Source organism: Toxorhynchites rutilus, chromosome 2 (assembly GCF_029784135.1).
Source record: "Toxorhynchites rutilus septentrionalis strain SRP chromosome 2, ASM2978413v1, whole genome shotgun sequence".
NCBI lineage: Eukaryota > Metazoa > Arthropoda > Insecta > Diptera > Culicidae > Toxorhynchites > Toxorhynchites rutilus.
In genome coordinates this window covers 222,737,369-222,764,943 of record NC_073745.1, presented here as the reverse complement: position 1 = coordinate 222,764,943, position 27,575 = coordinate 222,737,369, and the positions used below count along the sequence as shown (strand labels likewise).

General features: G+C 37.9%; 1 protein-coding gene across 7 annotated transcripts in view; it reads left to right on the top strand.

Moving 5' to 3' along the window:
• The first annotated feature begins 332 nt into the window (after nucleotides 1-332).
• LOC129768172 (lethal(3)malignant brain tumor-like protein 3) overlaps nucleotides 333-27,575 on the top strand; it is a 42,989-nt gene continuing 15,746 nt past the window's right edge. The window contains exons 1-3 of one of the 7 annotated variants that reach the window (XM_055769633.1): nucleotides 333-463; nucleotides 553-666; nucleotides 1,754-2,407. In XM_055769633.1, coding sequence (XP_055625608.1) covers nucleotides 1,934-2,407 — 474 coding nt within the window. In that variant the 5' untranslated portion in view covers nucleotides 333-463; nucleotides 553-666; nucleotides 1,754-1,933. Of the gene's footprint in view, nucleotides 464-552; nucleotides 667-1,543; nucleotides 1,692-1,753; nucleotides 2,408-15,662; nucleotides 15,798-16,232; nucleotides 16,571-27,575 lie in introns of those variants that run through there. The other 6 variants (XM_055769635.1, XM_055769636.1, XM_055769634.1 and 3 more) reach the window with 6 other exon arrangements.

Below are 27,575 nucleotides of genomic sequence, written 5' to 3'. Positions count from 1 at the left end.
AGCTACCTCTCGTTCGATCAGTTTATTTCCATTTCATTTTTCATAATATGGTAGCAATCGTTCCGTTGGATAACAATTCGCTATCGATCAGAATCTATTCGGGATTCAACCATTATTCTGTAATCTTTCTATCTTGTGACCAGAAAGGAAAACACGTTTCTTTCATGGTGTGTGTGTGGTGCCGCACAAGCTCTCCCTCTTTATCTCTCTCTATGTGGTGAACGTTCATTATGAGCAAATGAACTTCATATTCTCAGCTACGGTCGTGAGCACAATTTCAAATTTGAAGAGAACTTTCGAACAAAACGCGAGGTACTCTTCATTCGTTGTGAGTGATTTGTTCAGGTGAAACCTTCGGGCAGAATTGTTGTGCTCTAACTTTTAGCTAAGTGTTGCTGTTAAAAATATTATAATCATTTGAATAAATATAGCTAGCACGAAATAGTGGAACCAGCTGATCGTGGTATGTACAATTATTGTGATTAAGCTGTTAAATGCACTATGCAACCAAATAAGTTACGAGTGAGCGATGAGACCTGTCAAATTTTACAGATTCGCGGCATTGGCATACTTTCATCACGAAGTGTGACGGTTTGGTAGTGCCCGGTAGAAATGGATTGATTTGTTATCTGTTGCGGGAATATCAAGGAAACAAAACGCTTACAGGTTTGTTCTAAATCTTGATGTTAAGTAATAGTTAAAGTGCCAGAAAATATACTTGAAGCTAGCCTTAAAAGCATTCAGCTTTCAAGTTGACATTGAAAACAACTAAAAATTAGTTTTAAAAACACAACGTTTGCCTGTCACGCTTTGGCAAAGGTGATTTCTGGAATTATAAACTATGATGCCGGGGGACTCGCTTGCTAAAAGCGATAAACTTTTGTTTACTCTCATCAACTTACTGATTCATATTCAATTAATTTCACCTCAATACTTTCATCGGCCAAATGTGTAGTCAATGCTCTGTCACACGTTTGCAGTGTTTCCAGCTAGATGGTGCATTGCGAATGAATCATGCTGTATGATAAGCGAATTAATGGGGGTTGATTTAACCCATATAATTACCGACAATTGAAAGTAAAATTCTACAAACAAGGTGGATAACGTGACACATCTATCCATAAATGGGCGCGCCTGGATGTTGCTGAAATTAATAAAACAACTGATTAATAGAAAATTACGGGATGCTCCATGACTCTCTTCTATACTAGATTTGTACGCAAATGACGGAGAAGCCGTTCCTATTTATTCATCGACGTTGGGATGAAGTGAAAGTCAACCCAGCTATTCCATTCCCAATAAGAAATTGAGTTTATAATGTGGCATTCTTCCAATATTTACCGAAAAAACAACCGTCTCCGTCAATTATACATTTGATGAAAATGGTCAATTAGGTACATAAACAATTCGCACCCACCAACGGTTCTCATCAAGTGCGCACTGTGTTCATTCGTACACTCGTTCTCTCTCTTCCCATCTGCTCATACTCACGCTTCAGCACCATCTCGTCGATTTAGCGCATAGCACAACATTACTTACTGCACCGTGATACACATATGTACACACATTACAGTGATAGCAACTTGCTTACATTTTCGCAAACGTAGCATAAATATCGTTTGATTGTTATTCAAGCATCAACAGTCAGCTCTGAGGCTGAGAGCGCCCAATTGAGTAAGCTGAAGTGAAATGTGCCTGCCACTAATCTGTAACATTTTGATATGGTTTAAACAATATTTTTCCTTTCTTTCAGACATAGCTTCAAATCGGCTCGTGTTGATCAGTTAGTGACAAGGAAGCAGCTAGAGTGCATTGGAAACTGCAAGTGACAATTTGATACACGTAAGTCAACCGTTTTGACACTTGTCCCCGCTAGAAGTGAAATAGTGCTCATCGTCCTTGAACGAATACCAGTTCACAAAAGCAGTTAGCGATGGACCCGGATGATGGGGATCTGATCGATAAGCTGATATCGCCACTGGGAGCGTTTGGCAGTGGCAATCAGCAGAAGGTAATTGTACAACGAAACTCTCCGGTGCTGTTCCCCAATGGCACACCGTTGACAATAAACGCGACCAGTTCGTTACTGGTGCCGAACTCGGTATCACTACCAGTCGTTCCGCAGCAATTGTCATTTGGAGCAACCCAGATGGATACAGGATTGCCTCTGGCCACCAGTAGCAACGTAGTTGATCCCACCTCAGTCATCGTGCTTAACAAAGACACAACACTCCAATCGGGAGCTATCCCCTTCAATGTTATGACAGCCGATCCACAGCAGCAATTCATTCATGGTGGCAATGTGCAGAAATTAGTTGTCGCTTCAGGACCAGGAACAAGTGTCCCTCCCACTCATACAGGGGTTCAAATAGTTGCTGCAGGATCAATGAAGGCGCTTCAACAAAAGGTAAGTTCTAAATATTGATTCCATTGCCATGTTTAACCATTAGAAGCGTGCTCTCGAATGCACTGCTTTTGTATGTGTGGGTATGTATACAAATGGACAACTTCACTAGATATGTTGTGTTTCACCGTAATGCAATCGAAGAGGCAGCTTATTACACAGTTCGAAACAACAGCTTATCTAGTGCGAGTTGTTTGTCACGTTGTCTCTCAGTTCGTCTTCTGTTCACCTCTCAACGCACTCTGTTGGTTATTTTGTTTTTGGACTGAAATTCAAGCCGTAAACAAGATGAGCTGGGTAATTGTGTAAATTGTATTCACATTTCTTACTAAATATGAAATCAGAATGTTACACATGCAGCGAATAAGACGGCAATGACAATTAATTTGAAGCAAGAATAACCACAATTATTCTCTGGTTGTACGGGGTGTCCCTGAAGGTTGATCAAGCAGGGAATGAAGTTCTTTTTTCGGATATGACATTTGCTAACATTATAAGCTGTTATTTCCCTATAAACGTTACTACGATTTTAATTCATGATGGAATTTTCAATAATGCTAATATTCCGTTCAGACAAATGTCTCAGACAAGTATCATCATGATCGTATATTGAAACTGTGGTACTTCACAGTGAGAATCACGAATCACGCTTCCATGTTTTGAAGAGTAGCATATGCTGGTATTTCTCGAGCAATTATTATTATCGAGCTTCGGCGTTAGATAGGCTAGATTGGTTATTTTTAACAACAACTATCAAAGATACGACTCAAACAAGATCACTTCCAACTTCTTGCACGAAATGTCGATGTAACCATCGGCAGTCATAATACCGTTGACCTACGTTTCCCACCCTAGCCCACAAGAAACAGTCCCACACACATGATGCTTTCACCACCGTGCTTCATAGTCGGTTGTGGATGCCAGTCCTGGAGGCCCTCGTCGCTCTTCCGCCATTCTCGGAGTCGCCTTTTCTTGTTGAAAAGCTCTAATTGGGACTTATCCGACCAAATCACGCGCTTCCAAAGTTCAGCGGCTTGTTGAAATGGTCCCTCGCAAACTTAAGTTGTTTTTTTTTTGTTGGCGTTGCTGATCATCGGTTGCTTTTTGACGAAGTAGCTCTTAAGGTCACGTTCCACCAAACGTCGTCGAATGGTGCGATTGGAAAGGTCCAGATTCAACTTTTCTTCAAACGCCCGAATGGTCGTTTGTGGGTTTTCTAAACTTCCCGGATGATTGACGTGTACGTTCTTACACCAGTATTACGTTTCGGTTCTCTTCCCGATCGATCGGCCACGCTGCCGACAATCTGATACTTCAGTCATTCGGAGCTGGACCGCACCACGGCTTACCCCATATTTCTCAGCAATGTTTTGTTGAAACTCTTTACGCTGGAAGGCACGCACAATTAAATTTCGGACCTGTATTGAGGTTTAATTGCCATCCATTTTCCGGAAGCTTCATCAGCATCAAAAATACGTAACTACGCACGAAAAGTTAAATAAACAGCTTCGAAAATTATGTTTGTGTCAGGTGTAAATAACCAGCTGTCAGGGCCGAGGGGTGATTTTTTTTTTGCTCATCATTATGGGGGAATTGCGTCAGATTGGTGTTTTATTTGTATGACAGCCTCCCCTTAAAGAGAGGAAATGAGTGTCGCACCACAATAAAAACATTTCTTGCCCCTTGCTTACTTCTCGAGTTATGTGACCTCCCCCTCTTGGAGAGCGTCGAAACACTGTAAAGTATCGTGCTCTCCAAAACCTCCATATGACAAATTCGATTCCGTTTGCTTGATTAGTTCATAAGTTTGGCAGAAATTTGTGTATGTTTTGTATGGCACAATCACACTCGAAGATCGATAGCTTTAAGGAAAACATATATTTGGGACATATAATCAAGATCTAGCCGAGCCAACACATCTCTCACCGGAACATTGGGTTGCTTTCCTCGAGTCTGAAGTGAGTATTCTAAATTCGATCTGGCGACAAGATACAACTCGCACGACCAAACAACGGGTTCGATGTCGGGGTAACCATGGCCACAAACGCAGAGATTGCTGTCGGGAGAAGGTTCGAATAAAGTCCCGACTCAAGTCCAGACTTTTGAACCATGGATTGAGGCTAACCTTAGGGATAATTGAGTGGAGCCACCGGCCCAATTCATCTTCGTTCCATTTGCGTTGCCAGTTAGTGATTGTATTTTTACGGACTAAAGAGTAAAATTCATTGAAGGCGATTTGACGCTGATAAATATCGCCTTCAATTGCACCTACCTTTGCTAATGAGTCAGCCCTCTCATTACCCGGAATTGAGCAATGTGAAGGGACCCAGACAAAGGTAATGATATAACAGCGTCTGGTTAAAGCACTCAAAATTTCTCGTATTCTCTCAAGGAAGTACGGCGAGTACTTTTCCGGCCTCACTAAACGGATAGCTTCGACAGAGCTAAGACTATCCGTTACAATGTAATAGTGTTCAACAGGTCGTGAGGCGACGTTGTCCAGCGCCCAGTATATCGCTGCCAATTCAGCAATATATACTGAGCAAGGATACTGAAGACTGTATGAGGTGCTAAAAAATACGTTGAACACTCCAAATCCTGTGGACTCATTCATAGAGGACCCATCAGTAAAGTACATATTATCACAATTGATACGCCCATACTTTGCATTGAAGATCGTAGGAACGATCCCTGATAGAAGATAATCTGGAATATCATGGATTTTCTCCTTTATGAACAGATCAAAATGCACAGAAGAATTTATGTAGTCAAGAAAACAAACACGGTTGGGAATATACGAAGAAGGATCATCCTGCATGGAGATGAATTCATGATACGAACTCATGAAACCGGAGTAAAAATTTAGGTCGATCAGCTGCTCAAAATTTACTGGAAAATCTTGATGCACAACATTGAGAATAGTTCATTTTGGATTAATTCTCCTTCTCTATTTCAATCACCTTGTTTTAGCTACTAACATGTCATCAGTCAGTGTACGTTTAAAAAAAAAATATTGTTTTGTCTCTTAAGTCTCAAGATATGCCTCGTTGCCGTTGATTTATGGCTATAAACAGTAATTCATTTGTGGCTTAACGCCTGTTATGAATATTAGAATTTCTTTAAGTCATGAAGCTCTGGTCTTACCGCTTGATTTTATTTTTTCCTGGTCAGCTTGAATGTCCGTTGGTAGATCATTTTTTGCATGATACTCTTAACGCTCTCGCAAAAGGAAAACCGGCATTGGTTGAGAAAAATTATTCCTCTCACGAGCGATAAACCTCTATGCTTCGTATATTACAAACCTGTACATATTCCTCCCACTCCCAGCAGCTGAGAAAAACGCAATCAAAGTTTTCTACCATATTTGTCTACCAGAAGCTTTAAGATTCTTAATTTCAGTTTAGCAATACAGAGAGTTTTTTACAAGTAAAATGAAATGTGAAAAGATCCCCTCACTTGAATCAATCAATCTTGGATACGAGCCTAAAACTTCATGGTGGGACAGTTATGCCTAGAATGGAGGCGATCTGGCGTAGTGGTAACATCCATGCCTCTCACGCTAAAGGCCACGAGTTCAATTCTCGCTCCCGACATTCTTCCAAAAATGGAAGTAAAAGTGACGAACCAGCCAAATGAGTTGAAAGTCACAGATAAAAAAAATTATGCCTTGAATATCAACACAACAACAAGCTCAGTTGTCCCAAGCTTGATTCTGTTTTTTTAAAAGCTGGGAAAAAAACATAACTTGCTTGTATGTTTCCATGAGTTTCCAAAGATATAATTGAAGTTCAACTTAACATGTACGTATTACCTCCACCTTCCCTACGTGTTAACGCCACCGGAGCCGAAATTCAATAGAGAGCTATTTTGTTGTTCGCACCAGTACTCAGTTGTCTTTTGTATTGTTGTTTGCAGTGTTTTGTTATTTTTTAGAGCTACGAAAACGCGTATTTGGGTTTTGCGGTATTTTTGTATGAACGCCATGGGAGCGCAACTTTCATTATGAATTTATTTTTTCGTAATGAAATTTGTTCTGAGGTTAATTTATAGGTCTTCTAACCAGGCTAAGGAACTGAGGCGGCCCCAAGTCGTTGAGCTGACGCAATCCGATTCGAACGCCGACCCGCCGTCGGAAGAGGCTATGAGTTCATGCATATTTTGCAAGTCTGATTAAATAATCCATAGTTTTTTTTCCCATGAAAAGAAAACATTCTCTGAACAAAAATCTATGAGATTTGTTTTCGTGCAAACACAAAACTGCGAGAACAGCGTGCACGTTGTTCATCTCGTACGCAGTGTTTTATGTGAAACACGGAAGACTGGTTCAAACAAATGCAACCCGATATGTCATGTGTTTACATTGAAATCAGTTGTTTACTGACGGGAATAGATTTCCTTCTTTTGAATTCAGTTGTTGAGTGTAGCGCATCTGATATTTGTGGTGCTCGAGATATTGGCATTCAAAAAAAAAACCGTCGTATCGGGGAGCTGGTTCAAAGTCTCTAGAATAGAAAAATCAATAACGACTTACATTTTGAATAAAATCGACACTTTATGAATACTTGTATGTAACCAACGATCCAAGTTGTTTGGCTTCATACACACTATAAAAATAAATTCACCCTCATAACCATTTTTTTTAAAATTACGCTAAAAATTTTTTTAGTCTAAAAAAATTACCTTATCCTTTGGGATTTTCTTTTGAGGTTTTTTTTATATATTTTCGTTCAGAATTTTGAAAAATGTGTTCTTGGGAAAAACGAATTTTAATTTTCGAAATAATTTTGTTAATGTAACTTTTTTTTTTTGAAAATTTGTTTGCTATTTTTAATGAAAGATCAATTTCCAATAGTATATTGCTGAATTGGCAGCAATACATTGGGCGCTGGACAGCGTCGCCTCACGACCTGTTGAACACTATTACATTGTAACGGATAGTCTTAGCTCTGTCGAAGCTATCCGTTCAGTGAGGCCGGAAAAGTACTCGCCGTACTTCCTTGAGAGAATACGAGAAATTTTGAGTGCTTTAACCAGACGCTGTTATATCATTACCTTTGTCTGGGTCCCTTCACATTGCTCAATTCCGGGTAATGAGAGGGCTGACTCATTAGCAAAGATAGGTGCAATTGAAGGCGATATTTATCAGCGTCAAATCGCCTTCAATGAATTTTATTCTTTAGTTCGCAAAAATACCATCGCCAACTGGCAAAGAAGTGGAACGAAGATGAATTGGGCCGGTGGTTTCACTCGATTATCCCTAAGGTCAGCCTCAAACCATGGTTCAAAAGTCTGGACTTGAGTCGGGACTTTATTCGCACCTTCTCTCAACTCATGTCCAATCACTGTTCGTTAGACGCGCTACTCTTTCGTTTTAATCTTGCCGATGGCAATATCTGTGCTTGTGGCCAAGGTTACCACGACATCGAACACGTTGTTTGGTCGTGCGAGGAGTATCTTGTTGCCAGATCGAATTTAGAAAACTCTCTTCGGGCTAGAGGAAGGCAGCCCAATGTGCCGGTGAGAGATGTGTCGAGCAAACCGCGAGTAATCGGTTCTCTACTTCATTAACATTAGAATTAATGAAAAATGTTTATATATACTTGTAACAATACAGATAGTAGTTTGGCTCCTTTAAACTTATGTAACTGAGCCTGTAAAAATAAACGATTTAATAAAAAAAAATCAATTTCCAATATTCCATTGTCTGCCCAATGTTATGTAGTTATTATAGTTTTTAAGTTGTTTTTTTTTATTTTAAGCTTTTATAACATTTAAAAAAAATCATCTTAGAAACTTGAAGACCTACAAAACCTCAGTCAGAGAATGAATCTTTCGTAAAAAAAAAACAAACAAAAAACTAAACTACACTGAAAAAAAATTATTAGTTCTGATCCTGATGAATTTCTGGACGAAAAAGAAAGGCACTGCTAGGAAAATGTTTTTTTAACAAGCAAGCAGTCATTTTATCTATGTAGCCGCAATCAATAGTATGAAGGGAAACATCATGAGAAATGTTGGCTTCAACTTCTAGTTGGATTTTTTTTCATCATAATTCACTAACTCTACCCAAACAGCATCACAATAATATGAGTAATATAAGCTATGATTTTGAGTTCTTTATTATGCTCCGATACATCGTACAATTTTGAAAGCAAAATGTACGTTATATCGATGTTTCCCTGTAAATATTTAGATGCAATATGCCTAATATAAATCGTATTTACCAAAGCGCAGAGATCGGGATAGATAAATTGTATAAGCTATTCATGGTTAATTTTGTACAATTTTACAATCACGAAATTCGTGTTCGAAACTTCAACCTTATTGACCGTACAGATTTTCTGGAATAAATAACTTTTTGAAGAAACAAGGTTGCAAAAACTGCAATTTTCTCATTTGTTAATTATAACCGGTGACAGCTGACTCAGCTGTCAGTGGGTTTAATAAGTGTCTACATCTCAAATGTCTTGGTGGCTGCCTGTCGGAAGACTTATAAATTACCTATCTGTTTAAAACATTCTATCAGAAATAAATTTTGCAATATTTCGCTGAAAGACATGACATTTATTCAACACATGAACAAAACAAAATACAGTGGGTTCGCAGAATTAAGCTTGTTGCAAACATTGTCGTAGTGTGCGTGAAGTAAGGATTCAACTGAGGCTACTTCTAGTCAACATATACAGCATTTACACACACTAAACATCATCTTTCCATCGAAGCAAGGCGACGCCACAATTTCACCCAACTTTTACAAGGTGTATAAATAGAAATCTTCGATTTGTTTTTACAAAACTTGAAATTATGTTGTAAACATGTAAATTTCATCAACTCGAAGGATATTTAAGAACATTTTTGAATTACAATATCAAAAAGGAAAAACATTTACAAATTTACATGCCTTTAATCGATGGTTTCATAATTAATTTTCGCTTTTTATTTTGCGTACTCTTACATGAACAAAGAAGATTTAAGACATCTGTTATTTCATTTACTTTGGATCGATCTTCCGAGGTTATCCACGAATCCACAGAATTTCTGGTTACCTCGTCCATACGTCGTCGATCAGAACAAATGGTATTCGTAAGGGGTTATATCTGAAGATTATGCGTAGGACGTTCCTTTCAATCTTTTCCAGATCAGTTTCGACTACTTGAACGACATGTGACCGAGCGTTGTTGTGCAGTAACACCACTTTAACGTGACTTTGTGACCATTTTTCTGTCTCTTGGCTACTATTCGTATGAATACCAGTTCCCATGCTTCTGAATCATTTCCATAGCTTGTCGAGTCCAATGATTCTGCTTTTTTCTTTTTTCCAAAATATTTCATTAGTACCCTTCAGGTTTTAGTCTAATGGCAACGAGATTTCAATATTTTCACAATGAATTATACAAATTATATTAGTAATAGCACAAACTACTTTAAACAGATTACTAGCGGATGACTCGAGGTTAGTTTTACAATGATCGTCGGCTCTTCATAACTTAATAACTCATTCTTATAACATAATCGACGCGAAATACTAACTAATTATTTAACCCCAATGAGGTACATATAGAGCTGGAGCAGTAGGCAAAGTGTATATGTATTGGCAAGCAAAATATCGTGTCGTAATTATTTGCATTCACTATGGAATGTATATGGAAGAAACAGAACAATGTTGAAAGTACTCACGGTTGCATGATAATTTGAGCCAAAATTCTCATGAAATCATTGAAATGGTTGTTTTTAACAGATGACAATTATATCGTGGCTCATTTCGATTATTCATGTTATAAAAAGCCAGCAGTCGTATGCTTAGTTCTCGAAAGCAGTAACATTTTCGGTGAAATTTTGATTAATTGGCGATTATTATCTCACAACATACACACCGACACTGAGAGCTTTCGAAACATCAACTTCATAACGGTAAAATAATGAAACTTCGCTTGTTTCTACGAACGAGGGGGAGTGAAAATGACACATGGAAATATCACTTTTATCCGTATTTTTCGATGTGATTTTACAAATATTCACTCCACGTTATCACTTTAGCCTCATATTCAGCGGGAGCTCAACAAAAATGTACGATTTTAATTGATAAATTACTTCCCGAAAATAGCATTATTCACATAGATGCGGTGGGCAATCAAAGATGAACACAACGACTGACGTCACTATTTGCGAAATAGTTATGGCAGCACATGCTATGTCGCTCGAAACTCGACCATCTTCATTACATTTTTTCCAGGACATTGATTTAACCCTAAGAGATGAAAAAATCTCAATTTGAGACACTAACCTTAAATTTATCTAAACAAACAAACATTGCAAGTAAGATCATTGCAAATTAGCATACTTTTTCGTCAATGTGTAATGTCAACACCCTACTACTGCTTGGGCAGTGTTGGTTTTTGCTTTTTATTGATGTTTGAAAAAGTTTTTATTAAAATGGCAAGTAGAGGACACAAACGGATCTTGTTTTCTGATGATGAACGGGTAATTGTGCGAACATTTCGAAAAAACCTAAAACAAACATTCCTAAATTGACGACCGAAGTAGCTGGCACCATTGGAGGACCTGTCAGCGTAGACACTGTCTGGAGAGAAGCATACAGGAACAATCTCGTGGTCGTGTCGTCGTGTCGTGTTGTCCGTAAAAAGTCTTTCATTTCAAAGGTTAATATGGAAAAACAACTAAAATTTGCTAAGGCATATGTAAACAGACCTAAGGAGTTCTTGAACAAGGTCTTTTATACGGATGAGCCGGAAACCAATCTCTTTGAATCGGATGGAAGACAGATTGTGTGGAGAAAACCAGGATCGGTGCCCCAGGTTCAACATTGGATTCCCACAGTAAAACACGGCGTCGGTAGTCACATTCGAACACTTTTTTTTCCCTTGATTTTTAATATTTTTTTGTAAATTTCAAGAACAATCCTGAATTCACCCTGGTTGTTATTTGGACATCGAAGCATCATATGAGCTTGTTAGAGGTGTCCGTTGATGCGAATACGGATGGTTAGGCACCCATTTATTGTCCACCAATCCTGCACATGATCATTTTCTAAAACTGCGATTTCCTTAAGAAATATTTTTACTTTTAGGATATGAAATTCATTCTCCAGATCTTGTATATTCACATCGTAGAACCCTGGAAAGTTTCTGGGATTTAACATTGCCGCAGCCATGTGCATCAAATCATCAAAATCGAATCTTCTTCTCATTTGTTTGATCGGCTTCATGAAAAAACAGCGACAAATATCCAAAAATAATGATCTTCCTTTCGCTGTCCATTGTTCTGATCATTTCTTCTGCTGCTATTCCAACCTAAAATTCTTGTCGCTTTTCAAATGATATTCATATTTAATAAAATTGGACTTTTAAACAACGTAAGATTCCTCGCAGATATTAGTGCAAATCTTTCAGCTTTTTTCAGCAGTCTGGAACAAACGATCCAATCTGTTGAGCAAAACATACGTCGCACCATTCGACGCGAATCTTTTCAGACAATCCTTGTAAAGAATTCCGTCCTTATGATACTGATTAAGTATTGCATTGTTAATGCTTTTATGATCAACCGCACCAAGCGATACTTGACGAAAATCTGTACCATTCCAGATAAATCTGTACGTGTGGCAACACTGCCTGCCTACCCATAACTGAAACATCCAGCGGCTGTAAGCGATATGTGCAATGAAGTGGCAATGATATATGAATTATACAATTTTCCCGGCAATATTTTACTATTTCCGAAGTGCAATGGCTTCTGTGATTGCCGAGCAATAGCAAAATTAATTCGTTTTCGCTGCTTTTTGCTACTTTTTTCAAATGTTCCAGAACATTGAGAAACAGTTGTCCCGTCATTAAACCACTAATTGGACAACTGGTGAAGCCAATGCATAATGGTCCAGGAGATGCATTTAAGAGGAAATTAGCATTTAGAGCTCGACAGTTATTCTCTAGACAAAAACTGTCTTCGACAAAGTTGTTACATATGATAGAGTGCTCATTTTCATGTTATCAAAAATAGGGTGACCATAATTCTCGATGAAATAAAAAATATGACTTTTTATCTTTATAGATAGAGGTGAACATAGTTCGACAATATTGTAGTCCTAGTTATTTGAGACATCTTTGTAGAACTAAGTTTCTTGAAATAACCGATATAGCGCCTTTTTTCTAATTTGCGTTAGGGACGCCATGAAAAAAAAACTGTTTTTGCTCTAACTTTTATATTTCAAATTTTACATATAAACTGTCTTCGAAAGACTTTTAGAATTTACTAATGCATATATTTTGCGATGCAGAACATGTCAATATCTCAACATCACTCAAAGTTATTGATATTTCTTCCCAAAAAACACGCTATCTGCAATCATTTTTTCTGCTTACAACTCAAAAATTTCGAAACGTGTATGAAGAATAGCACTGTGTTGTTTTCGTAAGTAAAAAACGACCAGGAGCTGTCAAACTATATGACAGCTGTTATTGGTTAGGCAACTAACTTACTTATATTTTTAGTTTGGTTGAAAATTGTACCATTTATGTTTTAAAAGCCTTGTCGAAAAAATGTTTTAGAAGCCGGAACTGCCCCCCTCCTCCCTTTCCCAAAATTATAAACCTTCCCGCTGAACATTTTTCAATGTTTTTCTGTCAGTAATCTCAATGTCAACTTTAAGAGCGATCTGTTATTTAGTTTGTTTACAGCGGCATAGATAACAAGTTAATTTTTTTTTATCGGCAAAATTTCTCATATCTTTGACCAATAAAATTATCCATATCAAAAATCATATGGATAATTCTATTGGTCAAAGATATGTGAAATTTTGTGTTGCAAACAAAATTTCTTGTGCCGAAACGTTGAAAATGTTACGGATTCCATTGTTGACTCAACTATGTCTGAAACACGGGTGTATGGTATAAGGCATTCAATGGCGACCGTGAAGAGATGAATGATTTGTCACGTCAAAAACGTCCATCCATCTCTTTAACTGATGAAAACATCAACAAGATAAAAGTAATTGTGCTCGGAAATTGTCATTTAAGTTTGCGAGCTAGCCCGTGAATTAATTTTCTCTCGCGAGACAGTTTGTCATATTTGGATTGATGGTTTGTGCCTGAGGAAACTCGCAGCACGATCAGTGCTAAATTTTTTTCAAAAAATTTCATCGCAATCAAGTGGCTTAAGACATGCTTGAACGATCAAATTCTGATCCCACGTTCATCCAACGCATAATTACTGGCGACGAAACATGGTAGTACGAGTATGACATGTACGAATGTGATTGACCAATCACTGTAAATGTATGACTTTTTTTTTGACGTAGAACTACGTCTTTCATTAAGGGTGCCAAATCAAAAAACAGGTCACGTTTTTATGAAATAAAGTTAACGTTAATAACTATTTTTGTCGCGAACGGATTTTGGCGATTTACATACTAAACGAATCGGAAATTCCGTAAGATTTGTTTTATATGATATACATTAGATTCCCCTGGTTTGTAGATGGTTAAAATTCATGAAAACTTTAAGCGTTTCCATTTTCCCATACATTTGTTCTGTCCATTTGTGTGCTTTCCCGAACAGAGCTGTCAATAACGAGCAACTTATCGACGACCAACGGAGGGGGATTCGTATGATTTAAAGTCTCCGTGAACAAAGGAAAAAGTAGAAGAATGAAGGGGAATACTTGCCTAGAGTATAAACAGTGGAACTCGCTGAGGCAAACTTTCATTCGGCATCGGACTGTTGAGCAATCCAGTTCACTTTGCTTTTGCTGCGCTTCGATCTAAGATTGGACCCCACCAGTGGTAATCCAACTTGGATATCGTCGTTTGGTTTTTTTGTTCGTTTTTCGCGTTATTCGTATCGTGTGTTTTTCTTTCCGCGTCATAAATTGGACGCTTCGCGTAGTGTGTGATGAACAAGAAGAAGAGGAAGGCAGGTTCGAGCCTTGCAAAAAACGAACCCATTGCCAGGGGCAATACAATTTCGAGGCAAGCATCAGCTAATGTTGCACGCGATGTTGGTGCAGTGAAAAGCGCTCGTACTGAACCGAGCCTTCGCGAGTGTGACACCGCATCGAACAACAGCGAAGTAGGCGATTTCGGCGCGTCGGTCGAAAATGTAAACGCCGTTACCCAGGCAGCAACTAAAATCAAGGCGGTCGCTCTTGACAAACTCATCAGCGAATTCGCATCGATGGGTGTTACAGCAGAGAACAAGCTGTGTGGCATAATTCAGTGTTTTTCCGGGCTGGTAACATTGTTTGTTTTCCGTCATCATAAGGGCTTCGTTGGTGCCTTTGAGAATGCATCACTGCATTAAACTAACGTTATGGCGAAGCAGGCGGTAAGGTTGAGCGCCAAAAAATTTTTTAGGGAATACCAAGCATCTTGAATGTCTTACTGGAATGTTATAACTGTTTGGGTTCGCGTGCCAATCGCAAAACTGCCTTCAACTAGGATTGCATTTGCGCTAATATTGATCATAATGAAGCATTGCTACTGTTTTCGAGGTTGTTATCAACAGAAAAGAGTTTATTTCCCTTGTTTCGTCATCAAGAAAGTAAATGTCGTTCTGGAATTTTTTTTTCAACTTTTTTCGAGGCCAGTAATATTAACAAAAGCGTTTATTTTGAGAATACGCAAAATGATGAGAGTTTCAAGCCACCAATGTATGGCGACTTATATAAAATAACAGTGTAGTTCTACGTCAACAATGCTATTGTATCTTGGACACAACCTCCTATAATTTTTTTTATTTCCGAAACTGAAATTACCGCTTCGGGGAACTCGTTTAGACGAAACGAAAAAGAATTGGCTGTGTGAACTGAAGGCGAGATGAACCAGAAACGAACAATGCTATACCAGAAGTTTGATCCAAATCTCTTGATATCGGTTTCTCAAAGTCTTCCAATTTTGAATTACCAAACATGAATTAGACTACAAATTTGAGATACATTCAAATTGTCACCAAATTCAATACCAAATATTTGAGTGGCGTCTCGTAGAACATCACATTGTAAAAATTAAACACTATTTTCGCGCTACAGTGCCATCTAAGCATCAACACAGGAAACTTTACAGCCCACGTAGTATATGAGCGTTGAATTACCGAAACCTAATTTAATTTCCATTTTCACTGGTAAATCAAACATTGAATGCAAAACATTTGAATAGCTGGTTCAATAGACGCGTAGCCTCGGTTATATCATCGCATTTAGTTTTCTCCTCAAGGACAAACCTCAAATAGAACGAACTAAATACAAGTATGGTGGGCCTGGATGCAGTCCAGTTGTAGGGATTTCCTAGGTTGTAAAATGAAGTCATGTGGCCCGGTCCGTTTTCAAATATATCTGAGGAATTTGGCAATTGACGTTTGGTAATTTGAATTGATAAGTTTTAATGGTAGGTTACTTATTCGCTCAACATCACATGTTAAGTGTATAGTTATTGTGTTGTAATTCATCCATGTTTGGTTCCCTATATTTTGACATAATTCCTATTAAGAACAATACACCGCTTCCGCTCAGGCGGAAGCTTCGAAAGTGAGCTTCTCGGTACGCTATAATTGAACGGGAATTACAAAGCCGAGTTAAAAGTTCGCCCCGAGCACGTAGGCATAATCAATTTTAAGGGATGGCTAAACTCCGGTAAAAATAGTGGTTCGATTTGTAATCCGTACGCTTTTCTCGCACACACAATAAAGATAGCAGAAGTAGCAGCTCCGGTCTCTGCCAATCACATGTAGGTATATACATATCTATAATAGAGGGTAGAGAGTGTTAGAGTGTGGAAACATGTATTCCAACTGAAAGTGTGAGAGCTCAGTCGCGAGAAGCGAGCCAGACAGCGAGCAGCAGTTGCCTCCACTAGCCGAATGGAAAAAGGCTGCAAAACTCATAACATAACAACACACCATAACTTGGCGAGACTCTGGCTAAATGTGAGATCATGTGTTGGAGTGTGCGGCAACCTTTTTTTGGTACATGCAGCCAAATCATTGTTAGGGAGTAGTGAATAGCAAATGCACTTTTTCGTTTGAGATCAGGACGATTATCAGGTTGTGATAAGCAGCTAATGGATGATTGTGATTTTTTGGACAAGAAAAATTGAAACGTGAGTAACCAACCAGAGTGCGGTGCGAAAAAACGAGCGGAGGGCGAAAGATTTCGTCACAGGTACGTCTCTTGGCCGTGTCTTCACCGTTGTTTTTGAAATGCTGTCGCAGTGTATTTGTTTATGTCGTTTGCCCGATTCTCCTGGCCGTGATTGTATTACGTTTTATCTGCACAAAATCGAGTCTAGAATCGAGAATTCCTGAACAGGCAGGATGGCTGCAGCAGCACGGAAAAATTGTTACAATTGATAGACCGGTGTGCGTTATTTTTTTATTAGCGAGCAGTTCGTTCTTTGTAATAGAGGCACACGCTTGTTGCGTATCCGTGATATGTAGTTTTCGGCGAAGGTCGACTGTCGTATGCTCTCGAAACGTGGTAACTCATGTATTTCAAGAAGGCCTTATACTCGGGACCACTTGCTCGTTTCATTAGATGATGAAAATGTTGACAGCCAATATATGCTTCGTAAACGCCAATAACAAAATAACGCGATATGTGCGGTGCTGAGAGTTTTGATTCACGCACTGATTAATTGATGTAGCTCCATGAAGCTGCTAGTGCTGATGACAGCTTATTCTCTGCTTGAGTTTCCATTCTAGAATATGTAGCAATAGGAATGCTCACACTATCTTTCGATGCTTTTGGACCAACATTGATGGTGTATGTTGGCTATCTTAATAAGCGTGTGAGATAACGCAAAATTCCTCAGCATTGTTTCTCAAGCTCATGGATATGTTAATAGATTTTATACATTTAACTTGTAGCAGAAATTGTTACATATATCTCGTCTCGGTCAATATAACAGTGTTTTATCCATAATATCATCATTTGAGACAAATCGAATCAGCGTTTTCCATTCTATATTTATGGCTTTATATTCTAAAGTTTGCTCGGACAGCAGATACGAACACGACACAATTCAGCAAGATAATCGTACGGGAACGTATGTAGATCGTGGAAAGGGTCAATCAAACTCAAATGAATATACATTCACATAGCACAACATAAACAATGCTCGTTCGATATTACATATGATAGAGCGCTCTTTTTCATGGAATTTTTGAAAGAAGTCATTTTTCGGAAAAAAGGGAAAAATGATTTTTTGGGACATCGGGTAGCTTTGAAAAATCATAACTCAAAAACGGAAAAAAGCGAGATATGTTGTGTGAAAAATCCTCAGCTTTCCAGAAAATATATCAAAAAATATAGCGCCTTTGGTCCCTAGATCATGAAAACTATAAAAAACAAATACGATCAATAATAACGAAAACAATGCTCACATTTTCTGCAACTGTAGCATTTTTCCAAAAAGGACCAGCTTTAATTGGCTTTAATTTAATATGTCAAACATCTGAATTGGTCCAGTGGTTCGGATGTTATGAATTTTTTTTAAAAATTTGCCAAAAGTGCGGAAAAAAAGGACCACCCTAAAATGGAAATGGTTACCCTAACCAAAAATAAAAAATACGGGTTTAATATTTTGCGATAAAGAACAAAACTGCAACTTTTGACGAAAATCTGAGAACCACTATATCGGTTTGGCATGGAATGGCTGTAGAGTTAAACATAGTTCGACAAACTTTGTTAAACAAAGTTTTTTTTCTATCTCTTGAAATAACCGCTAGCGCTATATCTTTTTTTCTAAGTTGAGTTAGGGTTACCTTGAAAAAACGGGTTTGACGTAGGACTACGTCTTTGATTTTTATATAGGGGGGGTCACTCTATGAAAAATGTAACTTTTATTAAGAGTTTTCAAATGCATATTACGCAGAATCGTTCTTACGATATATGTTATAATATATACCGTTAGACGACAAATTTACCCAGATTTTTTTTCGCCTGAGACATCAACAGTGGAAATAATAAAACAAGTGAGCAATTTTACAAATAAAAGAGGCATGCTTTGCGAGCGGATGCGAGGGTAAGTCATGTATTATACATTCTTTCTTCCAACCTCGTTCCCATGAATGTTGTATGTAACACAAAATTGCGTGCAATAATTAGTTCTATCTAACAAATCAGCAAGATGTTAAAGTAATCAGATGCAAGATTTCAGATAGATTGAGCAGTAGAACCAATTCGACTTGATTGTGATAGTCTGCAAACGAACATTATTTCACCGAAAAAGCTACATTGCTCCCGCCTAATAATAAGAATAAGACAATGGAAACAAATCACAATACCATAGCTATCCATTAAAAATAACGCAACTTCATGATTTCATGTGTATTTTACCTCAAAATATCACGAAATCGTGAGTATTTTCAACTTTTTTTTTCGTTTTTTTCGCCATAAATTTTTATATTCAATTTAATCAATGACGATATATTTTTTTTGTTTACCGATTCACATATACGTCATCTACCATTTCACCCTGTTATGTGTCCCACTGATATTCATTAATCATTTTCAGTTAGACAGTTGAACTTTCTGCCAGAAGCTTATTGTCTTTCTTTGTTTTGTTCGTAACAAACCGTTTGAAGTTTATGAGTACCTACAACAAACGGCCCTTTTCAAGGCTACTATTTACAGTTTCAAAAGAGTTAAACTAACAGATTTCTGATCAATGAAAAGAATTACATTTAAAATAAGTGTTCTGAACCTTCACAGTCCTACGTCAAACTTCCGTCCGTGCCCCTAGACTCAGATCCTTCTACTTTTTTGCTCTAATTTTTATACATCAAATTCTACATGGAACACTTTGTGACGCATAATTTGTTAATATCTCAACTCTACTTTACTATTTCTTGACCAAAAATACGCCCTCTTCATTTGTTTGTCGTCCTTTCTAGGACAAACACATAAAACGTATATTGGCGGCATTTGAAAGAGCATATTTGACTCTACATAATGTGATATTTTCAAATCTATGTTTTTTTTTTGTATTTGAGTAAACTGAAATTGAAATCATGAGTTTTTGGGAGAAAGCCCATCAATAACTTTGAGTAGAATTAAGATATTCACAAGTTCTACATCCCAAAATATTCGTCTTGACAAGCTTTAAAAGATGTTCGAAGACTATTTTGATGTAGGGTTTGAAATATAAAATTTAGAACAAAGAAATCGTTGTTTCATGGTCGCCCTAATGCAACTTTGAATAAAAAGTGCTAAATCGATCATATTAAAAGATAGAAAAAAAAACTTTGTTCTGCAAAGTTGATGATATTAACTGGAGCTACAACATTGTCCAACTATGTTTATCACCATCTACAGAAATAAGAATGTTAGATTTTTTATTTCATCTAAAATGTTGGTCACCCTATTTTTGATAACATTGGAATGTGCGCTCCATCATATATAATAACGTTGACGAAGATAGTTTTTGTCTAGAGATTAAAGATCTTCCATAAAGTTGTTCTTAGCGCTTTCTATCCAAGCTCACTATGAAAAACGGGGTTTTTGCACTAATTTTTATATTTCAATCTCGACATCAAAATTGTCCTGAGATGGCTTTTAGAGCTTATCAAGATAAACATTTAGCGATGCAGAATTTTTTTTTATGTTTGCCCCAGAAAGAACGACTAATAAATGAACAGGGTAGTTTTGGCGAAGAAATATCAATAACTTTGAGTAGAATTGAGATATTGACAAGTTCTGCATCGCAAAATGTTTGTCATAGTTAGCTCTAAAGCGGCCCTTACACGATCAGCAGCATTGACATTATCAGTAATGGCAATTCTAGCAAGAATCACTCCATTCCGCATCATCCTTATTCTTCACCCCTACACCCATTTTGATTGCTTGGAGGAATGCAGCATCTTTAGATTTCATAGTCGTAACAGGAATAAACATATTTTTAGAAATGAAAATTGTCAATGAAAATTAATTTTGTAATACCGTTTGGAGTACCGGTAAGTTTTTTCGTTTTTTTTAAATTATGCTTTATTCTGCAAAAATGGTTACAAATTAAATATTCAAAGTATTGCCCATCGCTAGTCACGACTTTTTTCCATCTTTCTGGCAATTCACGGATCTCTTTGCGGAAATAATCGGCCGGGTTGTCGGCTAACCACGTATCGATCCAATTTTTGACTTCATCAAAATTGGGAAAGTGCTGGTCAACCAGGCCATGTTGCAACGATCGAAAAAGGTAGTAATCGGACGGAGCAATGTCTGGAGTATACGGCGGATGGGATAGGACATCCCATTTCAGCATTTCAGTGTATGTTTTGACCGGTTTCGCGACATGCGGCCGAGCATTTTCGTGCTGCAAAATAACTTTATCGTGTCTTTGCTCGTATTGTGGACGTTTTTCCTTCAGTGCACGGCTCAAATGCATCAATTGTCGTCGGTAGAGGTTCCCGTAATGGTTTCATGCGGTTTTAGCAGCTCATAGCTCAGCTCATCTGGTCCCACCAAATAGACAGCATAACCTTCTGGCCGTAAATATTCCGCGCGGCCGTCGATGTTGATGCGTGGCCGAGGTATCCATATGTTGCCCGACATTTAGAATTGTCGTAATGAACTCACTTTTCATCGCCAGTAACGATTCGATGCGAAAAACCCTTTCTTATATGCCGTTGGAGCAGTTGTTCGCACGTGAAAAAACGGTTTGCTGAGCTACTCCAAGTGTATCTGCAAGTCTGCCATAGCAAGGGCTGCCATACAAATGAAACACAAATTTCTGCATCACTTGAAAATTAATCAAGCAAATGAAACGACATTTCGACATTCTGCAAAACTCAAGAACTAATCAAGCAAACGGAATCAAATTTGTCATATGGAGGTTTTAGAGAGCACGATACTTTTCTATGGTGTTTCGACGCTTCTCCCCCAGAGGGGGAGGTCATATCACTCGAGAAGTAAGCAAGCAAACAGAGCCAAATTTGGCACATGGAGGTTTTATGGGGCAAGAAATGTTTTTATTGTGGTACGACACTCTTTTCCTCTCTTCAAAGGGAGGCTGTCATACAAATGAAACACAAATTTTTGCATATCCCGAGAACTAACCAAGCAAAGGGGTAATCACAAAACTCGAAGAAGCAATCGTCTCATATTTGGAATGTCACAATTTTAATATATTTTCTCTATCAAATATGTATTCCATGTAAGGGAGAAACAATGTTATTTGCAAGTGATTGAAAAATCTTGAACGAGAATTGTGTCTGAAAAAAAAAATATTACAATGACGAGTTTTGGTAGAAGTACTAGGAAATTTATAGTGAAAGGAAATTGTAACGGTTCAATTAGAAGATCAACCAATCAAAAGTTCTGCGTTGAACGTTCGCTTAGCAAGAAAACGTGAATGTTTGAAGGTATTGATAACAAAAATGTTTTTCAGTAAAATCTTTTTTATTTAGAGATTTTGTTTTACTGGCCACGGTGATGTTTTTGTGTTTTATCTTGATCTTCCAAGTTATTTTTTTTTCAAATGTGTAAGTAATGTGTCATTTGGACAAATTGCGCGCGCCACAAGTACCCATTTTTCACAACAGAAATTTAGAATTATGAGGCCATCGCTGCATATGTGAAGTGTCGGTGGCTCATAGCGGTGTTTAGATTTAGCCATTTTGTTGAAACAAAGGTTTGAAATCAACAATTACATTACAGGTAGTTCTGATTAGGAAAAGAATACCCAAGCACCGAAACATTGCATTCGATTGGGACCCACGTCCAAATGCTGAACTATGAGGTGCAGAAATTTAGCCGTTAAGGATATTTGTGTTGCTGAAGGAGATCTTGCGTTCATGAAAACGCAAGATCTCCTCATGAAAACTATAAAAAACAAATACGATCAATAATAACGAAAACAATGCTCACATTTTCTGCAACTGTAGCATTTTTCCAAAAAGGACCAGCTTTAATTGGCTTTAATTTAATATGTCAAACATCTGAATTGGTCCAGTGGTTCGGATGTTATGAATTTTTTTTAAAAATTTGCCAAAAGTGCGGAAAAAAAGGACCACCCTAAAATGGAAATGGTTACCCTAACCAAAAATAAAAAATACGGGTTTAATATTTTGCGATAAAGAACAAAACTGCAACTTTTGACGAAAATCTGAGAACCACTATATCGGTTTGGCATGGAATGGCTGTAGAGTTAAACATAGTTCGACAAACTTTGTTAAACAAAGTTTTTTTTCTATCTCTTGAAATAACCGCTAGCGCTATATCTTTTTTTCTAAGTTGAGTTAGGGTTACCTTGAAAAAACGGGTTTGACGTAGGACTACGTCTTTGATTTTTATATAGGGGGGGTCACTCTATGAAAAATGTAACTTTTATTAAGAGTTTTCAAATGCATATTACGCAGAATCGTTCTTACGATATATGTTATAATATATACCGTTAGACGACAAATTTACCCAGATTTTTTTTCGCCTGAGACATCAACAGTGGAAATAATAAAACAAGTGAGCAATTTTACAAATAAAAGAGGCATGCTTTGCGAGCGGATGCGAGGGTAAGTCATGTATTATACATTCTTTCTTCCAACCTCGTTCCCATGAATGTTGTATGTAACACAAAATTGCGTGCAATAATTAGTTCTATCTAACAAATCAGCAAGATGTTAAAGTAATCAGATGCAAGATTTCAGATAGATTGAGCAGTAGAACCAATTCGACTTGATTGTGATAGTCTGCAAACGAACATTATTTCACCGAAAAAGCTACATTGCTCCCGCCTAATAATAAGAATAAGACAATGGAAACAAATCACAATACCATAGCTATCCATTAAAAATAACGCAACTTCATGATTTCATGTGTATTTTACCTCAAAATATCACGAAATCGTGAGTATTTTCAACTTTTTTTTTCGTTTTTTTCGCCATAAATTTTTATATTCAATTTAATCAATGACGATATATTTTTTTTGTTTACCGATTCACATATACGTCATCTACCATTTCACCCTGTTATGTGTCCCACTGATATTCATTAATCATTTTCAGTTAGACAGTTGAACTTTCTGCCAGAAGCTTATTGTCTTTCTTTGTTTTGTTCGTAACAAACCGTTTGAAGTTTATGAGTACCTACAACAAACGGCCCTTTTCAAGGCTACTATTTACAGTTTCAAAAGAGTTAAACTAACAGATTTCTGATCAATGAAAAGAATTACATTTAAAATAAGTGTTCTGAACCTTCACAGTCCTACGTCAAACTTCCGTCCGTGCCCCTAGACTCAGATCCTTCTACTTTTTTGCTCTAATTTTTATACATCAAATTCTACATGGAACACTTTGTGACGCATAATTTGTTAATATCTCAACTCTACTTTACTATTTCTTGACCAAAAATACGCCCTCTTCATTTGTTTGTCGTTCTTTCTAGGACAAACACATAAAACGTATATTGGCGGCATTTGAAAGAGCATATTTGACTCTACATAATGTGATATTTTCAAATCTATGTTTTTTTTTTGTATTTGAGTAAACTGAAATTGAAATCATGAGTTTTTGGGAGAAAGCCCATCAATAACTTTGAGTAGAATTAAGATATTCACAAGTTCTACATCCCAAAATATTCGTCTTGACAAGCTTTAAAAGATGTTCGAAGACTATTTTGATGTAGGGTTTGAAATATAAAATTTAGAACAAAGAAATCGTTGTTTCATGGTCGCCCTAATGCAACTTTGAATAAAAAGTGCTAAATCGATCATATTAAAAGATAGAAAAAAAAACTTTGTTCTGCAAAGTTGATGATAATAACTGGAGCTACAACATTGTCCAACTATGTTTATCACCATCTACAGAAATAAGAATGTTAGATTTTTTATTTCATCTAAAATGTTGGTCACCCTATTTTTGATAACATTGGAATGTGCGCTCCATCATATATAATAACGTTGACGAAGATAGTTTTTGTCTAGAGATTAAAGATCTTCCATAAAGTTGTTCTTAGCGCTTTCTATCCAAGCTCACTATGAAAAACGGGGTTTTTGCACTAATTTTTATATTTCAATCTCGACATCAAAATTGTCCTGAGATGGCTTTTAGAGCTTATCAAGATAAACATTTAGCGATGCAGAATTTTTTTTTATGTTTGCCCCAGAAAGAACGACTAATAAATGAACAGGGTAGTTTTGGCGAAGAAATATCAATAACTTTGAGTAGAATTGAGATATTGACAAGTTCTGCATCGCAAAATGTTTGTCATAGTTAGCTCTAAAGCGGCCCTTACACGATCAGCAGCATTGACATTATCAGTAATGGCAATTCTAGCAAGAATCACTCCATTCCGCATCATCCTTATTCTTCACCCCTACACCCATTTTGATTGCTTGGAGGAATGCAGCATCTTTAGATTTCATAGTCGTAACAGGAATAAACATATTTTTAGAAATGAAAATTGTCAATGAAAATTAATTTTGTAATACCGTTTGGAGTACCGGTAAGTTTTTTCGTTTTTTTTAAATTATGCTTTATTCTGCAAAAATGGTTACAAATTAAATATTCAAAGTATTGCCCATCGCTAGTCACGACTTTTTTCCATCTTTCTGGCAATTCACGGATCTCTTTGCGGAAATAATCGGCCGGGTTGTCGGCTAACCACGTATCGATCCAATTTTTGACTTCATCAAAATTGGGAAAGTGCTGGTCAACCAGGCCATGTTGCAACGATCGAAAAAGGTAGTAATCGGACGGAGCAATGTCTGGAGTATACGGCGGATGGGATAGGACATCCCATTTCAGCATTTCAGTGTATGTTTTGACCGGTTTCGCGACATGCGGCCGAGCATTTTCGTGCTGCAAAATAACTTTATCGTGTCTTTGCTCGTATTGTGGACGTTTTTCCTTCAGTGCACGGCTCAAATGCATCAATTGTCGTCGGTAGAGGTTCCCGTAATGGTTTCATGCGGTTTTAGCAGCTCATAGCTCAGCTCATCTGGTCCCACCAAATAGACAGCATAACCTTATGGCCGTAAATATTCCGCGCGGCCGTCGATGTTGATGCGTGGCCGAGGTATCCATATGTTGCCCGACATTTAGAATTGTCGTAATGAACTCACTTTTCATCGCCAGTAACGATTCGATGCGAAAAACCCTTTCTTATATGCCGTTGGAGCAGTTGTTCGCACGTGAAAAAACGGTTTGCTGAGCTACTCCAAGTGTATCTGCAAGTCTGCCATAGCAAGGGCTGCCATACAAATGAAACACAAATTTCTGCATCACTTGAAAATTAATCAAGCAAATGAAACGACATTTCGACATTCTGCAAAACTCAAGAACTAATCAAGCAAACGGAATCAAATTTGTCATATGGAGGTTTTAGAGAGCACGATACTTTTCTATGGTGTTTCGACGCTTCTCCCCCAGAGGGGGAGGTCATATCACTCGAGAAGTAAGCAAGCAAACAGAGCCAAATTTGGCACATGGAGGTTTTATGGGGCAAGAAATGTTTTTATTGTGGTACGACACTCTTTTCCTCTCTTCAAAGGGAGGCTGTCATACAAATGAAACACAAATTTTTGCATATCCCGAGAACTAACCAAGCAAAGGGGTAATCACAAAACTCGAAGAAGCAATCGTCTCATATTTGGAATGTCACAATTTTAATATATTTTCTCTATCAAATATGTATTCCATGTAAGGGAGAAACAATGTTATTTGCAAGTGATTGAAAAATCTTGAACGAGAATTGTGTCTGAAAAAAAAAAATATTACAATGACGAGTTTTGGTAGAAGTACTAGGAAATTTATAGTGAAAGGAAATTGTAACGGTTCAATTAGAAGATCAACCAATCAAAAGTTCTGCGTTGAACGTTCGCTTAGCAAGAAAACGTGAATGTTTGAAGGTATTGATAACAAAAATGTTTTTCAGTAAAATCTTTTTTATTTAGAGATTTTGTTTTACTGGCCACGGTGATGTTTTTGTGTTTTATCTTGATCTTCCAAGTTATTTTTTTTTCAAATGTGTAAGTAATGTGTCATTTGGACAAATTGCGCGCGCCACAAGTACCCATTTTTCACAACAGAAATTTAGAATTATGAGGCCATCGCTGCATATGTGAAGTGTCGGTGGCTCATAGCGGTGTTTAGATTTAGCCATTTTGTTGAAACAAAGGTTTGAAATCAACAATTACATTACAGGTAGTTCTGATTAGGAAAAGAATACCCAAGCACCGAAACATTGCATTCGATTGGGACCCACGTCCAAATGCTGAACTATGAGGTGCAGAAATTTAGCCGTTAAGGATATTTGTGTTGCTGAAGGAGATCTTGCGTTTCATACCCGTGGCTTGTACATCGGTACTACTGCACTTGATGTTTGACAACTCTGAAACCTTCAAAAAATCTCCTGTTCTCATAAAAAAGACAGATGTTATCAACTCCGGAGTATTTTCACCGCATGGATCGCCCAAAAAATATGTTATATAAATTTCACGTGGTTTTATTTATTCATATCTTAAAGGTTCACAATGGTTTGGTCATAATCGTAACTGTGACAGGTGTCCTGACTTCCAACTCCGACCAAATGGTATCCCTACGTGTACTGCTTCCTATTGTGACATCGCTCTCGAACTCCGGAGCGATGGTATGCTGCCAGATGCCGTCTTTAGCTTCACCGTTGCGCAGGACTGCCAATGCTCCGCCAAATCTCCCTGCTGATGACGGTGATGTCTGGGGCGGTGTCGACTTGTTCCGGAAAAGCCCGCGGAGACAAAACTGCGTCGCTGCTGCACACTGCACCCATCGACGAGCACCACTTTGGCGGATACTGCTTGCTTCCTGCGCCTCCTGCGCCCAGTTTCTCGGGGTTTGGCAGGGGTACACGATGCCCGAACTAGCCACATTCGAAACATTTGTGGCACCTGTACCTGCAGTCCCGAACGTACCAACATGGCGAATTTGGTTTCCTGCCGGTGTCACTGGAAGGATGTTTCGGTGACTCAGAATCACGCTTTTCATACCGCTTTCCACCTAACTTACGGATGGCATGCACTTGGTCGTACGTGGACGGAGATTCAATCATAGCGCTGTCGTGATTTAGGTTGTACAGCCGCTGACACTCCTCCGAAAGCTGCTCCAGCGTCATATCGTTTCTCTCTTCGATTTTTGTGAGGAGGCGGGTGCGAATCTCGACGTCTTTCTCCGATTTCAAACCACACACGTAGACCAAGCAC